This window comes from Passer domesticus, chromosome 8 (genome assembly GCF_036417665.1).
Source record: "Passer domesticus isolate bPasDom1 chromosome 8, bPasDom1.hap1, whole genome shotgun sequence".
NCBI lineage: Eukaryota > Metazoa > Chordata > Aves > Passeriformes > Passeridae > Passer > Passer domesticus.
The window spans coordinates 6,751,051-6,775,098 of record NC_087481.1 but is presented as its reverse complement, the minus strand read 5'-3'; the positions used below and the strand labels follow the sequence as shown (position 1 = coordinate 6,775,098).

The 24,048-nt window shown below is 49.6% G+C and overlaps 1 protein-coding gene across 1 annotated transcript in view; it reads left to right on the top strand.

Annotated features, from left to right (window-relative positions):
- Positions 1 to 1,099: 1,099 nt before the first annotated feature.
- LOC135305558 (zinc finger protein 883-like) overlaps positions 1,100 to 24,048 on the top strand; it is a 176,520-nt gene continuing 153,571 nt past the window's right edge. Inside the window, exons 1-2 of the mRNA XM_064429292.1 lie at positions 1,100 to 1,151; positions 1,338 to 1,979. Coding sequence (XP_064285362.1) covers positions 1,100 to 1,151; positions 1,338 to 1,979 — 694 coding nt within the window. The remainder of the gene's footprint in view (positions 1,152 to 1,337; positions 1,980 to 24,048) is intronic.

Sequence of the window (24,048 nt, the reverse complement as noted above, 5' to 3'; positions counted from 1 at the left end):
TTTTCCTCATCAGTTCTCCCACAAGTTGCTCAGAGGAATTTGCATCCAAGTTTCCAAGAGGTTCTCTGGAAAGAAAGAGCTCTCCTCCCACAGAGGAGGGAACCATGCTGCTGACAAAGGCACTTGGGGTCAGACAACACTGCGTAAACACACTGTGTCAAAATATTATACACAATCTGGTTAAGAAAATTGTTAGAGAGATGCCTCTGCCCCAATTAAGGTGCTAACGAGACCAAATGCAAAGTGGATTTTATTGAACAGTAAATATGAGGTAGAGAGAGATGGAATAAAAGAGAAAAAAGGGGGGAGGGCAAGAGAGTGACAGGGACAGAGACCTCCCCTGGGGTGGGGCAAGAGTGACATTGTCCCCTGTGTGTGAGGCCTTCTCAGGGAGAGGGCTTTACACCTGAGCCAGTTTGGGTAAGGGGGGTGGTTTTCACCCCCCAAGCAGGGATTACCCCACTGTTTCAGGTTGCAGTCCAAGATGTAACCAAATGCAATGTTTTCCATCACCACCTTTAGAAACTGTTATAAACGGGCGGGGCAGTGTTCTTTATCTTCCCATGACTCAGCCCTGATAACGCCCTCCAGGGGCCATCTTCTGTGAATGGGCCATTGAGTGTCCCTGCAGGACTGGTAAAATGACATCACCCCATTATGGGATGCTCCGCCCAGGGGGAGGAGCCAAGCATTCCTACTTGCATATAAGCTGAGGCTTCGGATACCAGGAGCACCTTGCCTGCTGGATTCCCAGAGGACAAGAGCTCCATCACCAGCAATGGACCTTGAGAGGAAGACCAGACCCTTCTACAGGATCACTGCCTTGACAGAATCACGATCATCGCTGCAACAGGACTGCAGCCACCATTTAATGGGACTGCTCGCAGCACCCTGAGCAACAGGGTGTCAGGTGATATCCTGACTGTGTCAGTTTAAGGCAGTGTTTCTGTATCATTGCCTTGATCTTAATTTCCTTATTAAATTGTAATTCTGTCTTAAAATCTCCCCCTGGTTTGCCTTCAAACCAGTACAAAACTCAATGTACTAATCTCTTGTTTTCCTCCCAAAACAAAATTTCACATCCCAAACCCACTGCCAGATGGAGGAGATGGCTGTGAGGAAGTGGAAGATGCCTCGAGACACTCAGGCAGGTGAGGAAGAAGTCAGGACCCTTTTCCCCCTCTCTCCTGCTCCATCTCCCTGCACAGCACAGCCCAAGGCTGCAGGACAGCCCCACTGCCAATGCCATCCTGCCAGGGATGCACTGGGAGGATTTCCTTCCCCTCCCCTCTGGCATGGAGGCAAATCCCATCCTCTCCTTGCCCTGCCTTCCTCAGACAAGCTGAGAATAGAGACCAGGGAGGACAAATCCCCACGGCAGAACCTCATGGAAGAGGCAGATTTGAGCGGCTCCATGGCACAGGAATCTAACAAGGAGGAAAATTCCCTGAGATCCCGCAGGAGGAGGGGCTTCAATCCCAGCCCAGGGTGCTCTGAGGAGGAAAGACCCACCCTGTGCCAGGAAGGTGGACAGAGCTTCAGCCAGGGATCGGAGCTGGTGGTCCATGAGCAGCTTCCTGATGGGGAGAAGCCCTACAAGTGCTTGGAGTGTGGGAAGAGCTTTAGGCAGAGCAGCACCCTGATCCGCCACCAGATGATCCACACTGGGAAATGGGTCTGTGAGTGTGGGGAGTGTGGGAAGGGCTTCAGCTGCAGCTCAGAACTTGTCAGGCATCAACGCATCCACACTGGGGAGAGGCCCTACGAGTGTCCTGACTGTGGGAAGAGGTTTCACACCAGCTCCAACCTCCTCCAGCACCAGCGGATTCACACAGATGAGAGGCCCTTCCGCTGCTCTGACTGCGGGAAGGGCTTCAACCGCAACTCCCACCTTGTCACCCACCAGCGTATCCATACCAGGGAGAGGCCCTACGAGTGTCCCCAGTGTGGGAAGAGCTTCAGACAGAGCTCTCATTTGAGCAGACACCAACAGAGTCACCAGTAAGGGAAGACATGCAAATGCTGCAACTGCAGGAAGAGCTTTGTGCACTGCTCCAACTTCATCCCCCATGGGAGAACCATGTTTGGAAGAGCCCTGGTGATACGTGTTCACTGTGATCCATGCTGGGAAGACACCTGTTCGTTTTCCTGCCCCTGCCAATGACATGATGTGAGCCTGAAGAACATGAGGGTCTGGCCAGGGCTGTGTCATTACATTCACTCTGACCCCAGATCATTGCCAGGGGCAGGAAAGGGACTCTCTCTCTCTCTATCTCCCCCTGAGGAGAAGGGTGTCCTTCCCAGGCAGGAGAAAATTAAGGCCAGGAAGATACTGTTGTGTTGTAGTTTTCCCTTTTTTAAAACCCTTCTGTTGTCAATATTGTTTCTGTTCCTGTTTGTTCTTTATCTCGTTGCTGTTCCAAATAAATTGTTCTTATCCCAGGCCAGGATCTTTGCCTTTTGTTATTTCCATGGGAGGTGGGAGGGCAGCGAGCGGCAGTGCGGTTTTAGCGGAGCAGGACATTGGGGAATCCCATTCCTAAACCCCAGCTTGTGGAAACCGAGCATCCCAGCTTGTCCCAGCTGTGGTGGCCATGGCAACAGCCTTGGGAGCGGGTCCCTGGCTGGGGCTGTGGGAACCTCTTCCCTCTGGTGCCCAGGGACAGGACTGGAGGGAACAGCTGCAGCTGAGTCGGGGCAGGCTCAGCTTGGATCTCAGGAAAAGGTTTTTCCCCAGAGGCTGCTGGGGCACTGCCCAGGCTCCCCAGGGAAGGCTCCCAGCTCCAGGGCTCTCTGAGCTCCAGCAGCGTTTGGACAGCGCTGCCAGGCCCAGGCTGGCATTGTTGGGGTGTCCTGTGCAGGGCCAGCAGTTGGACTCCAGGATCCTGATGGGTCCCTCCCAGCTCAGCCAGTTCTGTGGATCTGGGATCCCATGACCCATTCCAACAGGGTCCTGGTGATGGTTGCCTGCTAAGGATCAGATTTGTCACAGGCCCTCAGAAGGGTTCCATGGGGACTTTCCAAAAGTCTCAGAATCACAGAATCACAGAATAATGAGGTTGGAAGAGACCTCTAAGATCATCAAGTCCAACCTATGCCCTAACATCTCAACTAGACTATAGCACCAAGTGCCATGTCCAGTCTTTTTTTAAACACATCCAGAGATGGTGATTCCACCACCTCCCTGGGAAGACATTCCAGTGCTTTATTATTCTTTCAGTGAAAATTTTTTTCCTAATATCTAACCTATACCTTCCCTGACGTAGCTTGAGACTGTGTCCCCTTGTTCTGTCAGTTGCTGCCCGGTGGAAGAGACCGACCCCCACCTGTCTACAACCTCCCTTCAGGAAGTTGTAGAGAGCAATAAGGTCACCTCTAAGCCTCCTCTTGTCCAGGCTAAACAACCCCCGTTCCTTCAAACGTTCCTCGTAGGGCTTGTTTTCCAAGCCCCTCACCAGCCTCGTTGCTCTCCTCTGGACACGCTCAAGCATCTCAAATTCCTTCCTAAATTGAGGGGCCCAGAACTGGACACAGTTCTCAAGATGTGGCCTCACCAGTGCCGAGTACAGGGGGAGAATGACCTCCCTGCTCCTGCTGGTCACACAATTCCTAATGCAGGCCAGGATGCTGTTGGCCTTCTTGGCCAACAAGGCACATTGCTGGCTCATATCCAGTCGGCTGTCAACCAGCACCCCCAGGTCCCTTTCTGCCTGAACACTGTCCAGCCACACCGTCCCCAGCCTGTAACGCTGTAGGGGATTTTTGTGGCCAAAATGCAGAACTCGGCACTTAGACTTATTAAACTTCATACTGTTGGACTCTGCCCATCCATCCAACCGATCTAAGTCTCCCTGCAGAGCCCTCCTTCCTTCCAATAGATCAACACAAGCTCCCAGCTTAGTGTCGTCTGCAAATTTACTAATGAAGGACTCGATGCCCTCATCCATGTTATCAATAAAAATATTAAATAGAACTGGTGCCAGTACAGACCCCTGAGGGACACCACTGGTAACTGGTCGCCATCTGGATGCAGCACCATTCACAACCACTCTCTGGGCCGGCCATGCAGCCAGTTCCTAACCCAGCCAAGAGTGCTCCTATCCAAGCCACGGGCTGCCAGCTTTTCCAGGAGTGTGCTGTGGGAGACAGTATCAAAGGCCTTGCTGAAGTCTAAATAGACAACATCCACAGCCTTTCCTGCATCCATCAGACGAGTTACCTGGTCATAGAAGGAGACCAGGTTGGTCAGACATGACCTACCCTTCATAAACCCATGCTGACTCGGTCTGATACCCCGGCCATCTTGTAAGTGCTGTGTGATAGCACTTAGTATGAACCGTTCCATTATCTTACCTGGTACTGAGGTCAGGCTAACTGGCCTGTAATTACCAGGATCCTCCTTCCCACCTTTTTTGTAAACAGGTGTCACATTGGCCAGTTTCCAATCATCTGGAACCTCACCAGTGAGCCACAACTCCTGGTAAATGATGGAGAGCGGCTTGGCAACCTCATCTGCCAGCTCCCTCATCATCCTAGGGTGGATCCCATATGGTCCCGTTGATTTATAAATATCCAAGTGTCCCAGCAGTTCTCTGACTGCCTCCTCTTGGATAATAAGAGGACCATTCTGATCCCTGGCACCACCTACCAACCCTTGAGGACAGTTGTCATGAGGATAAGCTGTCTTACCACTAAAGACTGAGGTGAAAAAAACATTAAGCACTTCCGCCTTTTCCGCATCTTTAGTAACTAGTTTGCCTGCTCCATCCAATAAGGAACCGAGGTTGGTTATACCCTTCCTTTTACCATTAATATATTTGTAAAAACTTTTTTTATTATTTTTAACAGAAGTTGCCAAGTTGAGTTCAAACTGAGCTTTGGCCTCCCTAATTTTTTTTCTACATGCCCTGGCAGCACCCTTAAATAATTCCTCAGAAATCACTCCCTCCTTAAAAAGATGATACATCTTTTTCCTATTTCTAAGTTCCTTCAAAACCTCATTCCTCATCCAGACTGGACGTTTGCCTCGTCTACTCATCTTTCAGCACACAGGGACAGTCTGTTCTTGTGCCCTCAAGATCTCTGCTTTGAAGCACACCCATCCCTCCTGGACTCCTTTGTTTTTAAAGGCTGTTTCCCAAGGAATTCTCTGGATAAGTCTTTTAAACAGGCCAAAGTCTGCCCTCCGGAAGTCCAGTGTAGAGATCTTATTGATATTCCTCCTTATTTCACCAATTATTGAGAATTCTATAGTTTCATGATCACTATGCCCCAAGCAGGCTGTTCAAGAGCTGGAATGTCACAGGCAGAGACAGGGGCTCCATGGACACCTCCCAGGGGTTTCTGGGGATGATAAAGAGCCCTGTGCTCAGTGGCAGTCACAGCCATTCCATGGTGACATCCCAAGGGACCTTGGGCTGCAAAGGCACCAATCTGTCACAGGCACTCACAGGGGCTCCCCGGTGACATCCCAGGAGTCCCCAGGCTGCCAAAGAGCCGGGATGTTCCAGACACTCACAGGGGTTGCTGTCATGGGCACAGTGGGAGCTTCAGGCAAAGCTTCATTTCTTTATTGGAGAAACTCCTGTTGAGACATGATGGGGAGAAATTACTTCCATCAGCCACCATGGAACCTCAAATCCCTGCAGGACCCCTAGACTTCTAAAATTCCTTCTAAGAGAGGAGACTGGGAGAGGCTGCATCCAATCCCAGCCCCAGACTTTGTCAAAGGTTTATGTATAAAAGATTGGACAGGTGGAATTGAACCTTAATGCAATTTGTCCCACACGATTAACGATGGAATACCAGATAAATTTCTATAAATACAGCCCTGATGGATTGTGATCATGATTAGTCAGAAAGATCTTAACCACAGTACTGGAATTATAACAATTATTAGAATATGCTGTTCTAGGAAGCAATTTTGAAGTCAACGGGGCCTTGCTGGAGTTGTTGGAGCCCATTGCAGGCAGAGCCTCCTGCTCCAGCAGGAACTGCCTTTCCTGTGCCAGGAGCAGGGCAGGTCCCGCTGCAGGAAAAGCCCCAGGCCAGCCCCAGCACAGGGAAGGGCTCGGGCACAAGGGCAGAGTGCCGTGCTGGGAGCTGTGCCAGGCAGAGCCTGAGGCACCAAAGGCACCTTGGCAGCAGCAGCTGCTTGCAGGCCATGGCCAGAAGCCTCCCTTGGCAGCCCGGCCTGGTGGCCAGCACTGCAGAGCTGCTGCCTCAGGGCTCATTTCTGCCTGGGCTCTGAAAAGCCACTTCTGCTCCAGGAGCCTGCCTGGGAAGCCATTGGCCCCAGCACCTTGGGGACAAGATATGAATGACAAAACTCTTCATGCCAGCAGAGACAAGGCAGGGGCAGAGGAAAGGGGAGAGCCAGGCCCAGGGGACAGGGCTGCCATGGTGATGGCTGTGAGGTCCCTGCCCCTGCAGCAGCCTGGCTGCCCTCAGCAGACATTCTGGCCAGAAGCGTTGTGAGGGCACCCAGCACAGCAGAGAACCCACACAACAGGAATTCTGTCCTTGGCGATGAGAGGGTTTCACTGGGTCAGGTTGTACAAAGCTCTTGCTCTTGGATAATTCCTGAGATGGGGAATCCACTTCTCTGGAAGAACAGTTGCAGTTTTGTGCCATTCTCATAAATGTAAAATATTTTCGCCTTTAAACAATTGTAAATCTACCCTCATTCAGTTCACAGATATTGAGCCTTGTTCTGTCACTGCAAGATTTGGGAGAAAATAACTTTGACCACTGTTTTCATTTTCACAGACCTTGGAGAGAATCCAAAAACCTCTCAAGATGAGGTTTGGAGGCTTCATCCCATAACCAGCAGTGAGAGGCGGCAGACTCTGGGCTCAGTGGTGTGGAGACTGAGGACAGAATAAGAGTAGCTGGGGAGGGATTGAAGGGTGGTTTCACACATCTCGGAGTTTTTCTTTATTGTATAAATCAGCCAGAGAAAGAGATAATGGCACCAAGGGCAGCTTGGGAAGCCCAGACTGGACGCCAGGAGAAAGGAATTTCCCTCCCGTCCTGGGCCAAGGCTGTGGTGCAAAATATCCCCCAGAAGGAGCCTGGAGCAGCCTAAAGCTTTGTGTGGGCAGGCAGAGGCAGGCAGGAGGCAGAGCTGTCAGCAAAGGAAGGGGCCAGCCAGGTGGGGCAGCTGGGGGATGACGACAGCCTGCAGGGACAGAGGCGCAGGGCAGGGACACCGTAGGACAGCCTGGGCTGCACAGGGCACAGGGATGGGCAGCAGCTGCAAGGCCCTGACAGAGCCAACTTGGGCAGCACTTTGTCCATGGCAGACACAAAGAGCACCAAAGCCCCAGAGGGTCATTAAAGTCCTGCTGCTGTGTCTGTGCTGCTGAGCTGGGCCGGGCTCCTGGCCCAGAGGCAGCTCCTGGCAAGGGCAGCGCTGCAGAGAGACAGCTCTGGCCAGGAGCAGCTCCTGTGCACAGCCCAGCAGGGCTGGGGCACTGCCAGGGCAGCTCAGGCACACCAGCAGGGCACAGCCAGAGCTGACAGGGGCTCAGCACTGGCAGGGGCTGGGGGATGTCCCAGAGGGGGCTGTGTCACAGCGGCACCTCTGTGGCTGTGTCCTAGAGGCACAGAGCAGCTGTGATGTCAGCAAGGGGCTGTGTGACAGCACAGAGTGGGCTGTGTGAGGTCACAGGTTGGACTATGACATCACAGAGTTTGTTGTGTGAGGTCATTGAGTAGCAACAGCATCATAGAGGGGATTCTGTGTGACATCATAGAGCAGGCTGTGATGTGAAAGTGTGTGCTGTGACATTACAGAGTGGCAGTATGGCATCACAGAGAGGATTGTGTAACATCACGGAGGGGGTTGTGACATCACAGAGCTGTCTGTTACATCATAGAGTAGGGAGCTCCTGGCTGGACACTTCAGGCACATGGAGGGAACAAAGACACAACAAAACCAAACCAAATCCAGACAATCAAACCAGAAATGAACCAAGAAATATGTGTGTGTGTGACACAAGGACAGTGATGGCAAGGATAAAAGGAATATGGCCTAAAAGCTGAACAGAGCTCAAAGTTAACATTTCTTAACTTACACCTTAACCTTTACTTCTACTGTAAACATACATTTTAGCAAAAGAACAGCACTTAACAGTGTTTAACCTAATTTATAACATATGATACAGCAATATAAGCGATTAATAATGCTTAACAATATTTAATTTAGCTAATAACTTATATTAAGCATAACAACTTAGGATTTCTTTTATACCTTAACCTGAACTGATGCCTTCAATTTCATAATTTAGCAAAAGAACAGAGCTTAAGAGTATTTAACCTCACTTATAACCTATGACTTTGCAATTTAAAAGAGACGTAACACTTAACAATGTTTAACTTAGCTTATAACTTATATTAAGCTAAACGACTGAGCAAAAGAACAACTCTTACTAGCATTTAACTTAGCTTAGACCTTGTGACTTAACCTTACTTACAGGCCTGACTGAGTCAGCTATCCAAGGCACTCCAACCCCTCCAAGAGCAGCATTTCTGCCACATTTCCCCAGCACAGGCACTGCTGTGTGCACACAGACACAAAGAGGCAGTGCAAGGCACATGTTAATGTCTTACCACCAATGTCTTAAACCACTAAGATACTGAACACACCTCTGTGAAACATGTATGTTAAAGATGACAAAACCCAGGAACCTCCTCTTTCTTTTCCACTCAACAAAGAAGCAGCAGGCCCAGCCCTGGCCCCATCTGAACCAAACCAAACCAAACAACCCTGCCCAGGGCCGAGCCCCTTCCCCCCTCCCCAGGCCGCCCTCCATGGGCCCCATTCTGACCAAACCAAACCCAACAATGACCAAACAGGAAAACAAAAGAGGCTACAACACCCTAACCAGAACAAAGCCAGCCACAGCCATTAAAATATTACCATCAAGTCCCCTCCCCCAAAACAACTAAAACCAAAACACCTACAACCTAGGTTGTCCTGGGTTGACTATATGATGCTTTTATCCCCAATCGTCTTGTTCTGTTTATACTGAATAATAAGTTTTACACCTTTAAGACTCTCTTCCAGACAGTGAGGAGGGGAGGGAAGAAGCGCGCAGTTTGTTTTCAGACTGCTCTCACTCCTCCACATTCCTGCTCCTGGACTGTGTTGTCTGCGGATGGACAGACAGCGGGACAGAGCTCCTTTTTTCCCTTTTTCTTGCTTTTAGTTAGTTTTAGCTAGCTGAGGCAAAGAAGTTCTCTGCATTGTGATTTTTTTTCCTTTTTTCTTGGACCTGTTCAAGCCTGCTCTGGACTGAACACCCAGAAGAGCACCGGCAGCTCCACCTGTGGCCCCCCTGGCCGGGCCTGGGCCACGGCATTTCCAGCACCAGAGAGACTGATCAAAGACTGAGTGAGCCAAGCTGCAACCCGGGGAGGGGACTGTTCTGAGTTTGCTTTCTTTGGGGCAGTGAGAAGTTTTATTGTTAATATTGTTTGGTTTCTATTGTTTAATAAACAGGTTTCTTTCCACTTTTCTCCAAGGAGATATTTTCTCCCGAACCGGTTGGAGGGGGGAGGGGCAATTGAATCTGCTTTTGTAGAGAAACCCCTTTGGGGGTTATCTCCCAAACTTGCCCTAAACCAGGACAAATGCAGTTAGTGGCGCCCAACGCGTGGCTCGAGAAAGTGGAAAAAAACCCTTTATTGATTGCAGATTGGTTGTGCTTGCTGTGCAGTAGGTTAAAGTACCCAGTAGCCATGTTATTTGAATTTGTAATGTCTCTTGGGGAGGCTTTTATGTGGCTCTGGTCTCTAGACCTTTTTGAGGTTTCAATACCTTTCTGGTCACTAGGATTATTGTCCCTATCACGTAGTTTTTGTGGTAAAGGGGCACGGATTGGATTAGCTATTGTGCTGGCCTTGGTGATAATGATTTATAGGGCGTTTACAAAGATACTGGCGTCTGTTTACGATATGTATGGTTTATGGTTTCTTCGTCCTACCCTGCATCCCAGTTCTAGCAGTATGTTTTGGGAATTTATTAGTAATTGCACCCAGCTGGTTAGAGGAAGAGCAGGAAATGAGGCTTTCCAGCCTTTCCTTTCCTTCTTCTCCTTTGAATCTGTTACGTCACTTTTAGAAAATGTTCAGTTTCCCCTGAATGTTAAAGAGACCATCTTTCTGGTATTTAATCTCGTAAGCTTCCTCTATATGGTCTGCAGCTTCTCTAGAATGAAGGCCAAGATGTCTAGAAAAGCTGATAAGACCCCTGACCCAGAAGTAGACCCACGTGTGGAGAATCCTAAGTAGGGTGAAAAGTGAGAAAATATAGGCCAAATCCTGAAAGAATTCTCTGACCCTATAGTCTAAGACTTTCCCCATAAACAAATTCAAAACCCAGCTGAGGTAGAGAAATATCTGAAAGAAAAATATCATGATGACCCTAAGGAGAAAAAGATCATTACAGTGAGCTGGGCCCTGGCATATACTTATCGCACACTGCTAAATACTGTAGAGCAGCAGACAGAGGAAGAGGGACAGAAAAATACATCATCAGCTATCCCAGTCGCTCAGGTTACAGCCAACACCCCAGGCTCAAAGCCAGCAGTTAAACCAGACAATAAACCTCAACCAATGCCTGTTGCTACTAGCACTAGAAGTAGGAAGTGCACAGACAAGACCGATCGACCAGTAGATAATGATAATGATGATGCAGAAGAAGGACCCTCAACATTTCCTGACATAAAATCAAAAGTCAAAGCAACTAGCACAAAATCAGAAGCCAATATTGAGTCCTTCTCCCTGAAGGACCTGCGTGACCTAAGAAAAGATTACACCCGATGATCTGATGAATCCATAATTAGCTAGTTAGTCCGTCTTTAAGATGCTGCAGGCGAGGCTACAATTCTAGACAGCACAAAAGCGAGGCATTTGGGATCCCTGTCACATAATCCTGTCATCGACCAAAGCATGATGAGGGGGGCTAACCCTCACAGCCTCTGGGCATGGGTCTTAGACAGTGTAGCACAAAGATACCTGTGTGCCAATGATCTCTACATGCAGCAAACACAGTGGAAAACCATAGAACAAAAAATTCAACCCTTGAAAAAAATAGCAGTAGCAAAAATTATATTCTCAGATAACATAACAACTAAAAATCCAGACTTGGTACCATGCACATCTGTGATGTGGCAAAAACTGGTACAACTTAGGCCACATGAATATGCATCTGCTCTAGCTATCATGAAGCGGGATAACACGGATGAGACCGTGCTTGACATAGCAAGAAAACTCCGAGCTTATGCAGATACTGTACATAGCCCAACACATGCCAGAATCGCAGCGGTAGAAACACGTCTGCAGAGATTAGAAGATAAGATAGAAGAAAATCATAAGAAGCTCAGAGAAGAGATTAAAGAAGACCTTCTCCAAATCTCGGCAGTACAGATCAGAGGTTCTGGTACCCAACGCAGACGTTCCCCAGATGGAGAGAGAAGGTACACCCCACGAGCTGAGCTGTGGTTCTTTCTGCGTAATTGTAGAAAAAACATGAGGCTATGGGATGGAAAATCCACCGCTGCTCTGGCCCGAAAGGTGCGTAAATTAAAAAAAGACAGAGCTCAGAGAAAAAGTTCCACCACAAAAAAAGCAGCTCCAGTTGCCCATAACCAAACTGCCACGTATGATGATAATAATGACATGTCTAATCCCCTTAAAAAAACCTCTAAAACACATGCCCAAAGAAAGAAGGATAACCAAGCTTAAAAGGGCCCTGCCTCTAGCCAAGTAAAGGCTAGAGAAAATCGTGTTTTCTAAACAGTATGAATTCGTTAACCTGGCACATCAAAACCACAAAAGTATAAAACTTTAGTCAACACTGGTGCACAGTGTACCATAATTCCATCAAGACACGTAGAAACAGAATCCGTTTCTATCGCTAGTGTAACAAGAAAATCACAAGACTTCACTTTAGTAAAAGCTGATGTGAGCTTGACTGAAAATAAGTAAAAGAAACATCCTATTGTGACTAGCCCAGAAACCCCATATATCCTAAGCATAAATTATCTGCGAAGTGAGTATTTCAAAGACCCAAAAAGACTGAAGTGAACATTTAAGATAACAGCTGTAGTGACAGAAGGCATCCAACAATTAAATACCTTACCTAAACTGTCTAAAAATCCATCTACAGTAAAGCTTCTAAAAAGAAAAGAACAACAGGTACCAATTGCCACTTCCACAGTACATCGTCAACAGTATAAAACCACTCGAAATGTAGTAATTCCCATCCATAAAATAATCCGAGAACTAGAAAGCCAAAAAGTAATCAACAAAACCCACTCACCCTTCAACAGCCCCATCTGACCTGTGCGTAAATCTGAAAGAAAATAAAGACTAACGGTTGACTACCGTACATTAAATAAAGTGACTCCACCGCTAAGCACCACTGTACTGAATATGCTGGAACTCCAGTACAAGCTGGAGTCCAAAGCAGCAAAATAGTATGCCACTATTAATATTGCCAATACATTTTTCTCCATTCCGCTAGCAGCAGAATGCAGACCTCAGTTTGCCTTCACCTAAAAAAGTGTGCAGTACACTTAAAACCAGCTACCCCAGAGGTGAAAGCACAGTCCTACCATCTGCCATAAACTAATCCAGAGTACACTAGAAAAAGATGAAGCCCCAAAACATCTACAATATATTGATGACATCATTGTATAGAAGAAGACAGCAGCAGAAGTGTTTGAGAAAAAAGAAAAAATTATCCAAATTCTCCTGAAAACCAGCTTTACCATCAAGAAAAACAAAGTCAAGGAACCTGCTCAAAAAATCCAGTTTCTAAAAATAAAGTAACAAGACGGACGGCGTCTAATTCCCACTAATGTCATCAACAAGATAACATCAATGTCTCCACTATCCAACAAAAAAGAAACACAAGCTTTCCTAAGTACCATAAGTTTTTAGAAAATACACATTCCTGAGCATAGTCAGATCGTAAACCCTCTCTATCTAGTCACCCGTAAAAAAAACACTTTCCACTGAGACCCTAAACAACAACAAGCCTTCGTCCAAATTAAGCAAAAGATCGCTCATGCAGTAGCCCTCAGCCCAGTCAAGACAAGACCAAATGTAAAAAATGTGCTCTATTCTGCAACCGGAAACCATAGTTTGTCCTAAAACCTGTAACAAAAAATACCTAAAGAGACTCAAGACCGACCACTAAGATTTTAAAGTCGAAGCTACAAAGAATCTGAAGCCAACTATACTCCAACAAAAAAAGAAATTTTAGCAACCTATAAAAGAGTCCAAGCTACCTCAAAAGTAATAAGTACCGAAGCACAACTCCTCCTAGCACCCCAACTACCAGTACTGAAGTAGATGTTCAAAACAAAAGTTCCCTCTACCCACCATACCACCAGTGCTACATAGAGTAAGTAAATTCTCTCATAACACAGCGCGCCCGTATTAAAAAGCTGAATCGCCCTAAAATTCTGGAAATAATTACAAACTAACCAAAAAGTAAAAACTTCAGTCTCACTGATAAAGAAAAACAAGAAGTAACACGTGCTAAAAAAACTCCTCCATATAACCAACTGCCAACAGAAAAAACACAATATACTCTTTTTACTGATAACTCCTGTCACATAGTAAAAATAAATCGGAAGTAAAAAGCGACTATATAGAGCCCCACACAACAAGTTGCAGAGGCCACTAAAAAAAAAAGTAAATCAAACCAACTTGCTGAACTCAAAGCTGTTCAACTGGCCTTAAACATTGCTGAAAGAAAAAAGTAACCAAAACTCTACCTCTACACTAATTCATAAATGGTAACCAATGCTCTGTAAAGATAGCTAAAAAGGTAAAAAAAGGCTAATTAACAGCGTAAAAAAAAAACCAATTTAAGCTGTTAAAGAGTAGAAAAACATCGCTACCAGAGTAAAGAGACTACCTGTAAAAGTCCGCCATGTAGATACCCATATCCCCAAAAGTAAAGCCAATAAAAACCACCAAAACAATAAACAGGTAAATCAGGCTGCAAAAATAGAGGTGTCCAAAATAAACCTAAATTAAAAACACAAAAAAGAGTTATTCCTAACTCAATAAACCCATAATACCTCAAGTCATCAAAGTAAAGATGCCACCTGTAAGTAGACACGAAACCAAAAAGTAAATTTAACCATAGACAGTATTTCTCAAGTTATCCACGACTGTAAGACGTGTGCTGCCATCAAACAAGCCAAGAAAGTGAAACCCCTATAATATAGTAAACAGTAGTCCAAGTACAAGTATGGGGAGGCCTGGCAAATTAACTACATCACACTACCCCAGACACGCCAAAGCAAGCGCTACGTACTCACAATAGTAAAAGCCACCACAGGATAGTTAAAAACCTATCCTGTACCTCATGCTACTACCCGTAACACCATCCTAAACCTTAAAAAGCAAATCCTGTAAAAACATAGTACCCCTGAAAAAATTAAGTCAAACAACGAGACTCATTTCAAAAACAACCTTATCAACACCTGGGCCAGAGAACATGGCATTGAGTAAGTGTACCATATCCCCTACCATGCACCAACTACAAAAAAAGTAAAAAAGTACAATAGGCTTCTAAAAACCACCTTAAAAGCCTTAAGTAAAAAATCTTTCAAAAATTAAGAGCAGCATCTAGCAAAGGCCACCTAGTTAATTAATACCCAAAAGTCTACTAACCAAGTGAACCCTGCCCAATCAAAACCTTTACATAGAGTAAATAAAAACAAAGTCCCAGTAGTACATGTCAGAAGTTTGTTAAGAAAAACAGTTTAAATCAATCCTGCCTCAAGTACAAACAAACCCATTCGCAGAGTTGTTTTTGCTCACAGACCAGCTTACACATAGTAAATAATACAAAAAGATAAAAGAACACAATGTGTACCTCAGAGAAATCTGATTGTTAAGTAAGAACCATGTATAAATATCACTGTTTGCTGAATGTTGCCACCATTGTCTATGTATAGCTGTATATTAAATGTATAATGTATGTGTGTGTAGAGTTAAAATATATATATTAGTTTTAGTAGTAAAGTGACAATATGGGGATAAGGAGTAAAATGTCCTGGGTTAACTATATAATGCTTTTATCCCCAATCGTCTTGTTCTGTTTATACTAAATAATAAGTTTTACACCTTTAAGACTCTGTTCCAGACAGTAAAAAAAAAAGAGAAGAAGCGCGCAGTTTGTTTTCAGATTGCTCTCACTCCTCCACATTCCTGCTCCTAAACTGTGTTGTCTGCAGATAGACAGACAGCGAAACAAAACTCCTTTTTTTTTTTCTTACTTTTAGTTAGTTTTAGCTAACTAAGACAAAAAAGTTCTCCAGATTGTAATTTTTTTTCCTTTTTTCTTAAACCTATTCAAGCCTGCTCTAAACTGAACACCCAAAAAAGCACCAGCAACTCCACCTGTAGCCCCCCTAGCCGAGCCTGAGCCACAGCGTTTCCAACACCAGAAAAACTGATCAAAGACTGAGTAAACCAAACTACAACCTAAAAAAAGGACTGTTCTGAGTTTACTTTCTTTAAAACAGTAAAAAGTTTTATTGTTAGTATTGTTTAGTTTCTATTGCTTAATAAACAAGTTTCTTTCCACTTTTCTCCAAAAAAATATTTTCTCCCAAACCCGTTAAAAAAAAAAAAAAAAAAAAAAATTGAATCTGCTTTTGTAAAAAAACCCCTTTAAAAGTTATCTCCCAAACTTACCCTAAACCAAAACAAATACAGAGGGGGTTTCATTGGGTCAGGTTGCACAAAGCTGCTGATCTTGGAGTATTGCTGTGATAGGGAATCCACTTCTCTGGAAAAAGTTGCAGTTTTGTGCCACTCTCATCATTGTAAAATATTTCCTCCTTTTAACAAATGTAAATCCACCCTCATTCAGTTTAAAGATACTGACCCTTGTTCTGTCACTGCAAGATTTGGGAGAAAATAACTTTGACCACTATTTTTCCATTTTCACAGATCTTGGTGAGAACCCAAAAATCTCCCAAGATGGGGTTTGGAGGCCTCATCACATAAGCAGTAGGGAGAGGCTGATGTCTCTGGGCTCAGTGGTGTGGAGACTGAAGACAGAACAGGAATAGCCTGGGAGGGATTGAAGGGTGGTTTCAGAGAGGCTGGCGTTTTTCTTTACTGCATAAAACAGCCAGAGAAAGAAATAATGGCACCAAGGGTGTGCAGTGTCCCTACCCCAGGAGGCAGGGATTCTACCCAGACAGCCACCATCGGGCGAGGGGCGTGATTTAAAGAGGATTCCCCTCCTCCACCCTGTGGGTTGTGCCCTTTCAAGCCCAGGAAAAGATACTCCACCCCATCTGGTCAAAAAAGGAATGGCCTCACAATGTCCTTTTTTTTCTGTACCCTCATTGGTTTATGTTCTACTGCAATGTCTCCAGCTTAGATTTTTTCCTTGATTGTCCTCCTTGATCCACCCCTTTGCAGTCCCCTGCTACTCCTGCTATTTGACCACAATCCTAAACGCCAACCCTAAACCCATGACCCCACCGCCTCATTTCTTGTCTTGGTCCCTGGCACAATAAAGGATCCTGGGTTTTCCTAAACCAAGGCCCGTCCTGTTGCTCTCCTTTCCCTGTTGGTGGCTGCCTGAGGTCTGAGACTCCGGGGCCTGGGATAGGTTTTATTCCATTTGCTGTGGCAAAATGCAACACAAGGGCAGCAGGGAGATCCAGACTGGACATGAGGAGAAAGGAATTCCCCTCCCAGGGCAGGGCTGTGGCGGAACACATCCCCCAGAAAAAGCCTGGAGCAGCCCAAGGCTTTGTGTGGGCAGGCAGAGGCAGGCAGGAGGCAGAGCTGCCAGCAAAGGAAGGGGCCAGCCAGGTGGGGCAGCCGGGGGATGACGACAGCCTGCAGGGACAGAGGCACAGGGCAGGGACACCGTAGGACAGCCTGGGCTGCACAGGGCACAGGGATGGGCAGCAGCTGCAAGGCCCTGACAGAGCCAACTTGGGCAGCACTTTGGCCATGGCAGACACAAAGAGCAGCAAAGCCCCACAGGGTCATTAAAGTCCTGGTGCTGTGTCTGTGCTGCTGAGCAGAGCCGGGCTCCTGGCCCAGAGGCAGCTCCTGGCAAGGGCAGCGCTGCAGAGAGACAGCTCTGGCCAGGAGCAGCTCCTGTGCACAGCCCAGCAGGGCTGGGGCACTGCCAGGGCAGCTCAGGCACACCAGCAGGGCACAGCCAGAGCTGACAGGGGCTCAGCACTGGCAGTAGCTGGGGGATGTCCCAGAGGGGGCTGTGTCACAGCAGCACCTCTGTGGCTGTGTCCTAGAGGCACAGAGCAGCTGTGATGTCAGCAAGGGGCTGTGTGACAGCACAGAGTGGGCTGTGTGAGGTCACAGGTTGGGCTATGACATCACAGAGTTTGTTGTGTGAGGTCACTGAGCAGCTACAGCATCATAGAGGAGACTGTGTGACAACACAGAGCAGGCTGTGACATCATGGCATGGCTGTATGACATCATAGAGGAGACTGAGGTCAAAGTGTGTGCTGTAACATTACAGAGTGGCAGCATGACATCACAGAGAGGGTTTTGTGACATCACTGAGGGGGTTGTGACATCACAGAGCTGTCTGTGACATCATGGACTAGGGTATGAGGCCATAGAGCAGATCCGGACGTAACAGCTGGTGGGTCTGTGACATCAGCGAGTGGGTTGTGACATCACTAGGTGGCTGTGTAACATCATAGAGAAGACTGTGACATCACAGAACAGACTGTGACATCACAAAGCAACTTTCTGACATCACAGAGTCTTCTGGGACATCACAATGCAGCTGCATGACATTCCAGGGTGACATCCCAGAATTGGCTCTGTGACAAAACAAGGGTGCTGTATGACATCCCAGAGTGGGCTGTGACATCACAGGTGGCTGTGTTACATCATAGGGTGCTCTGTGACATCACAGGATGCTGTATGAGATCACAGGTGGCTGTGTGACATCCAAGGGGCTGTGTGACATCACAGGGTGGCTGCTTGTCCCTGCTCAGCAGCCTGGCAGGGGCTGCCCCATGGTGCTGCCCTTGGCATTGCACATCCCCACATGCCAGTGTCCATCCTGGGAAGAGCCCTGAGCAATGAGGGAGGGACAGGATGTGCCCGGCCAGGGGCTGGAGCTCAGGCCTTGGCCCTTTGCATTCCTGAAACACATCCAGGTTTATTCAGCACCAGAGACACCTTTGCCTTGTTTGTCCCCAGCTGTCATCACTGCCTCCAGTGTTCTGCTCTGACTGGAACCTGGGGACACTTTCTCAGTCATGTCCCTCAGTGGGACCCATTAAAACTTCAAGAAACTTTGGAGTTTAAATTTAACTTTGCGTTCTGGAGAAGTCTTTGGAAGGCTCTCAGGGACTGAGTCTGATGTAAACAACACCCAAGTCCCAAGAGGGTCATTAAAGTCCTTGTGCTGTGTCTGTGCTGCTGAGCTTTAAAGGAACAGCTCTTCCCAGGACCAGCTCCTCTCCCAGCCCAGCAGGGCTGAGGGCTCTGCCTGCAGGCACTGAGGGGACAGGAGCCAGGCAGAGACAGGCTGAGGAAGTCATTGAGCTGAAACTTCACTGGGGGAAAGATCTTCACAGCCCTCCACATGGTGAGTCAGTGGATGCAGGGCAATGTCCCCTGTGCTCCTGGAGGGATCTCCTGAAGCCAGCACACCCCACAGCCTGGGGGATGTGCCAGGAGGACTCTCCCAATTTCTCTGTGGCAGGGGAGCAGGAGGAGGAGGATGTGCTGCAGAGCAGGGCTGCCCTGGGCACCCTCAGAGGGACAGGGCAGGATGGCTCATGCTGCCAGGGATGGCTTCAGGGGGTGAAGCTGGGGCTGCAGCCAGAACTGCCAGGGCTGTCCTGCAGAGCAGGTCCTGCAGCCCTCAGGGCTCTTGGCCAGCCCAGGGGATGTGCCACCTGCCAGGGGCAGCTCTCAGCCTGCCTGGCAGCTCCCCATGGACACTGCAGGGGAGCTGTGGGGGCAAGGAGTGACTCCTGCCAGGGCAGGTCCTGCTGCTGTGGAGAGGGTGCTGTGTGGGCCAGGGCTGCTCAGAGCTCCAGCTCACGCCCAGCTCATTCCTGAGGGGACTTTTTATGAGCTCATTTAGGGCAGGGGTTTCCTGCTTGGGTCTCTGCTTTCCTGAATCTGTGCTCCCACTGTTCCCTGGCTCAGCTTGGTGGCTAAGCTTGGTGTGCAGGGCAGAACAGCGGCTGAGGCTCTTAAACCATCACCCTGAGTTTTCCTGGGAACCTCAGCAAGTGCCCCCCCGCTCCCCAGCCTCCAGGCCCATCCAGCATCACCTTTCCACGGTGCCCAGGCTGGGGGAGCTGTTCTTTAATCCCTGCAGCCCTGAGCAGCTGCAGGGCAGAGCTGGCCCAGGGGCTGGGCTGGGCTCTGGCAGCTCTGGCAGGGAAGGAGCCCGGGGCCACAGGAGCAGCTCGGGCTGGGACAGCTCCAGCAGCAGAGCCGTGGGCAGGGAGGGAGGGAGGCAGTGCTGAGGGAAGCCCTGCTGCAGGGCAGATGTGGCACTGCCAGCCCTGCCCTGCAGGGCAGACACTGCCCTCAGCAGCACAGCTCTCGTGTCCCCTCCCAGCCAGCACAGCCCTCAGCCTGGGGCTCAGGGCCCTCAGTCCCTCCTGGGCTGGCAGAGCAGCAGCAGAGATGAAGGGCATCTCTCCTGCCATGTGCCCATTCCTGCTGACTGGGCCTGAGGGCCACAGCCCTGCCCTGGTGCTGCCTGGCAGGGGTTGTGCAGGGCTGGGCAGGGAAAGGCTTTTCCCAGGCCCGGCTCTCTCTGTCCTTGACTTGCCCAGGTGCTCCTGGCATTGCTGAGGGGCTCTCTGTGATGGCAGTTCCAGCTGCAAGGTCAGGCCCAGCCCTTGGGCTCCTCCTGTGCAGGCTGAGCTCAGCACTGGGGTGTCCCAGCTCCCCGTGCCCGGGGAGCTCTGGGCAGGGCAGGCTGGCAATGAGCCAACTCTCCTCAAGCAATGCCACGGACATGACCCTTGGTGTGTCCTTGGGATGCCATCCAAGCTGTGAGCTGCCTCCAGGGGACACTGGGGGACAGGAGTGTCCTTGGCCAGAGTGGGGCTGAGACTCTGAGAAAGGCTGAGCCAGTTTGCTCTGCTGTGGGTCCCTCTGCTCTCAGCTGTGTCAGGCTGATTTCCAGGGGAACACAGGGACTGCCCTGGATCTCAGAAATGGCAGCTGGGGACAGATGGGGTGAAAGAGCAACTCCCCTCACCCTTCACTGAATCACAGCCACTGCTCTTGCATTGCTCAGTTCTCTCTGATCTCCCTGGGCACAGCAGGAAACCCTCTCAAACTGCCTTTGACTGCCACTGTTCCTTAGCCCTGGGACAGTAGGTGCTGCAGAGCTCCTCTGCCTCAGGAGCAGCTTGGGCTGATGAAATCCAAGCCCAGGACTGGCCCCTGTCCCTGTTCCCATAACCCCACAGCTGCAGAGCAAAGCTGACCCCTCGGTGTCCATGGGCAGAGCCCCTGCTCATCATAGAAACAGGGCCAGATCCCAGCAGAGCTCCAGGCACAGGGCTGAAGGAAGGGCTCTGAGAAAAGGAAAATTGGATGGCACAGAGCAGCAGGGGCAGAGCTGGGAGAAAGGGCTTGGACATTGTTTAGCAAAGTCAGCCCTGACTCGTCACTGTGTCCTCCCTGAACAGGAATGCATGGCCAGCCCCAGCAAATGTCTAACAGCAGCTCCATCAGCCACTTCCTCCTGCTGGCATTGGCAGACACGCGGCAGCTGCAGCTCCTGCACTTCTGCCTCTTGCTGGGCATCTCCCTGGCTGCCCTCCTGGCCAACGGCCTCATCATCAGCGCCGTAGCCTGCGGCCACCACCTGCACACGCCCATGTTCTTCTTCCTGCTCCACCTGGCCCTCAGCGACCTGGGCTCCATCTGCACCACTGTGCCCAAAGCCATGCACAATTCCCTCTGGGACACCAGCAACATCTCCTACACAGGATGTGCTGCACAGGTTTTTCTGATTATCTTCTTCCTTGGAGCAGAGTTTTCCCTCCTGACCATCATGTGCTACGACCGCTACGTGTCCATCTGCAAACCCCTGCACTACGGGACCCTCCTGGGCAGCAGAGCTTGTGCCCACATGGCAGCAGCTGCCTGGGCCAGTGCCTTTCTCAATGCTCTGCTGGAAACAGCCAATACATTTTCCCTGCCCCTGTGCCATGGCAATGCTCTGGGACAGTTCTTCTGTGAAATCCCCCAGATCCTCAAGCTCTCCTGCTCACAGTCAAACCTCAGGGAACTGGGGCTCATTGCTGTTAGTGCCTGTTTAGCACTTGGTTGTTTTGTGTTCATTGTTTTCTCCTATATGCAGATCTTCAGGGCTGTGCTGAGGATCCCCTCTGAGCAGGGACGGCACAAAGCCTTTTCCACCTGCCTCCCTCACCTGGCCGTGGTCTCCCTGTTCCTCAGCACTATCATGTTTGCTCACCTGAAGCCTCCCTCCATCTCCTCCCCATCCCTAGATGTGGCCCTGTCAGTTCTGTACTCGGTGGTGCCTCCAGCCCTGAACCCCCTCATCTACAGCCTGAGAAACCAGGAGCTCAAGGCTGCCATGAGGAGACTGATGAGTGGATGGTTTTGTAAACATTAAACTGCTGGCCAGTTTCTGCAAATCATTTGTAATAAAAGTCATCTTTGATACTTCTTGTTGGTTTCATTTTGGAAGTTCTTTTCCCTTTGTTTTGATTTTTAATCTTGTCCACAAAGAAATGTCATTGTTTGTGCCACTTCTCATTTTGTTTCTCTCCACTTCCCCTATGGCCACTGACTGTGTCAATGAGGGGCTGTGCTCTCGGTGGCTTTAAAGGAACTAAAGGATCTACCAGGAGAATTTTCTGCAGAGATGCCCTTTTGTTGCCTGCTCTGCAGAGCTGGGGGCAGATCAGTGCTGGCACAGCAGCTGTGCCCATCAGCAGCAGCAGCAGCAGCAGCAGCACTTGGTGTTTCCAGTGCTGCTGCCGTGGCCCTGCCCCGCTGCCCTGGTGGCCCGGGTGTTGCTGCAGGGCCTGAGTGCTCTCGGGGCCGGGCACAGTCCTGGGGGTGGCAGTGCCAGGGCTGCAGCAGGGACAGGCCATGGGCACTGCTGGGGCAGCGCTGATGCCTCAGGCCAGGCCCTGGGGGCTGCAGGCTCCTTGCCCAGGCTCTCTCAAGAACACGGCCAGGCCAATGCTCAGCACAGAAAAGCCCCAGGGTGAGCAGCCCCAGGCTGGCCATGGGCAGGCTGGGGGCAAACAGCATGGCTGGGGCTCTGCAAGGGCCCTGGGGGAGACGGGAAGGAGCAGCAGAGCAGGGGCTGATCCATCCCCAGTGCGCTGCACAGCCCAGGGCAGCGTCCCAGAGCGTCCTCATGGAGCTGCCAACAACATCCCCCCTCTGCAGCCCTGGCCTCTCCCCCAGCTCACAGAGGTGCCGCATCCTTGCAGGCACAGCCACGGCAGCACTGGCTCAGGAGCCCCTATTTGCATTGCACAGAGCAGGCAGGAGCAGCCCCATGCTGTTGCTGTGGGGACATGAACGTGAGGGAGCACAAATGCCATCAGCCCCTGGGGCCAGCAAGGGCTGGTGGACGGCAAGGAAACCACTCAGGTTTATTGTGACAAACATTTGAGATCATCAAGTCCAACCTGCACCCTAACACCATCTTGTCTACCCAGAGCATCGTCCAGTTAACCACCGCTCCCTCATGTGCTTTCAACCAGACTTGTCTTCCAGACCCCTCACCAGCCTTGTCGCCCTTCTCTGGACACGCTCCAGCCCCTCCATGTCCTTCCTAAATTGGGGGGCCCAGAACTGGACACAGCACTCGAGGTGCTGCCCAACCAGTGCCCAGCACTGGAGAAGAATCACTGCCCTGCTCCTGCTGGCCACACCATTCCTGATCCAGACCAGGAGCCATTGGCCTTCTTGGCCACCTGGGCACACTGCTGCCTCATGTCCAGCCTGCTGTCCATCAGTCCCTGCAGGTCCTTTTCTGCCTGGCTGCTGTCCAGCCACTCTGTCCCCAGCCTGTAGCACTGCAGGGGTTGTTGTGGCCAAAGTGCAGGACCCGGCACTGGGACTTGTTCAACCTCACCTTGCTGGATTTGGGCCCTGAATCCAGCCTGTCCAGGGCCCTGTGCAGAGCCCTCCTGCCCTCCAGCACATCCACACTCACACCCAGCTTGGTGTCATCTGCAAATTTGCTGATGCTGGACTCAATCCCCTCATGCAGATCATCAGTGCAGATATTGAAATCCACGCTGGCTGGCTCTGATCCCTCGGCCATCCTGTGGGTGCCCTGTGATGGCTCTCAAGCTGATCTGTTCCATAACCTTGCCAGGCACCCAGGTCAGGCTGACAGGCCTGGAGTTCCCCAGATCCTCCTTCCAGCCCTTCTTGGGGATGGGCTCACATTGGCACCTCCACTCCTCTGGGACCTCCCTGCTGATCCAGGACTGATAGTAAATGATGGAGAGCAGCTTGGGGAGATCATCCACCAGCTCCATCATCCCTCTAGGATGGATCCCATCTGCTCCCAGAGACACCTGTGAGCACCTGAGTGGCTCAGCAGGTCCCCAGCTGCTTCCTCCTGGATTCCAGGGGCTGTTCTGCTCCCTGTGCCCATCTACCAGCTCAGGAGAACACTTGTCCTGAGGATGGCGTGTCTTATTGTTGAAAACTGAGGCAAAGAAGGGGTGAAGTACCTCAGCCCATTCTTCATCTTTGGTAATCATATCCCTCACAGTAAGAAATGCAGGTTGTCCTTACCCCTCCTTTTGACATTAATGTACCTATAAAAACATAATAATTATCCTTCACAGAAGTATCCAAGTTAAGTCTTAACTGAGCTTTTACCTCTCTAATTTTCTTTCTGCATGACCGAACAACATCCTTAAACATTTCTTGATTTACCTGCCTCTACGACCACAGGTGGTGCACCCTCTTTTTAACCCCTAAAAATATCCTTTTTAATCCCTTTTTAATCCCCCTTTTC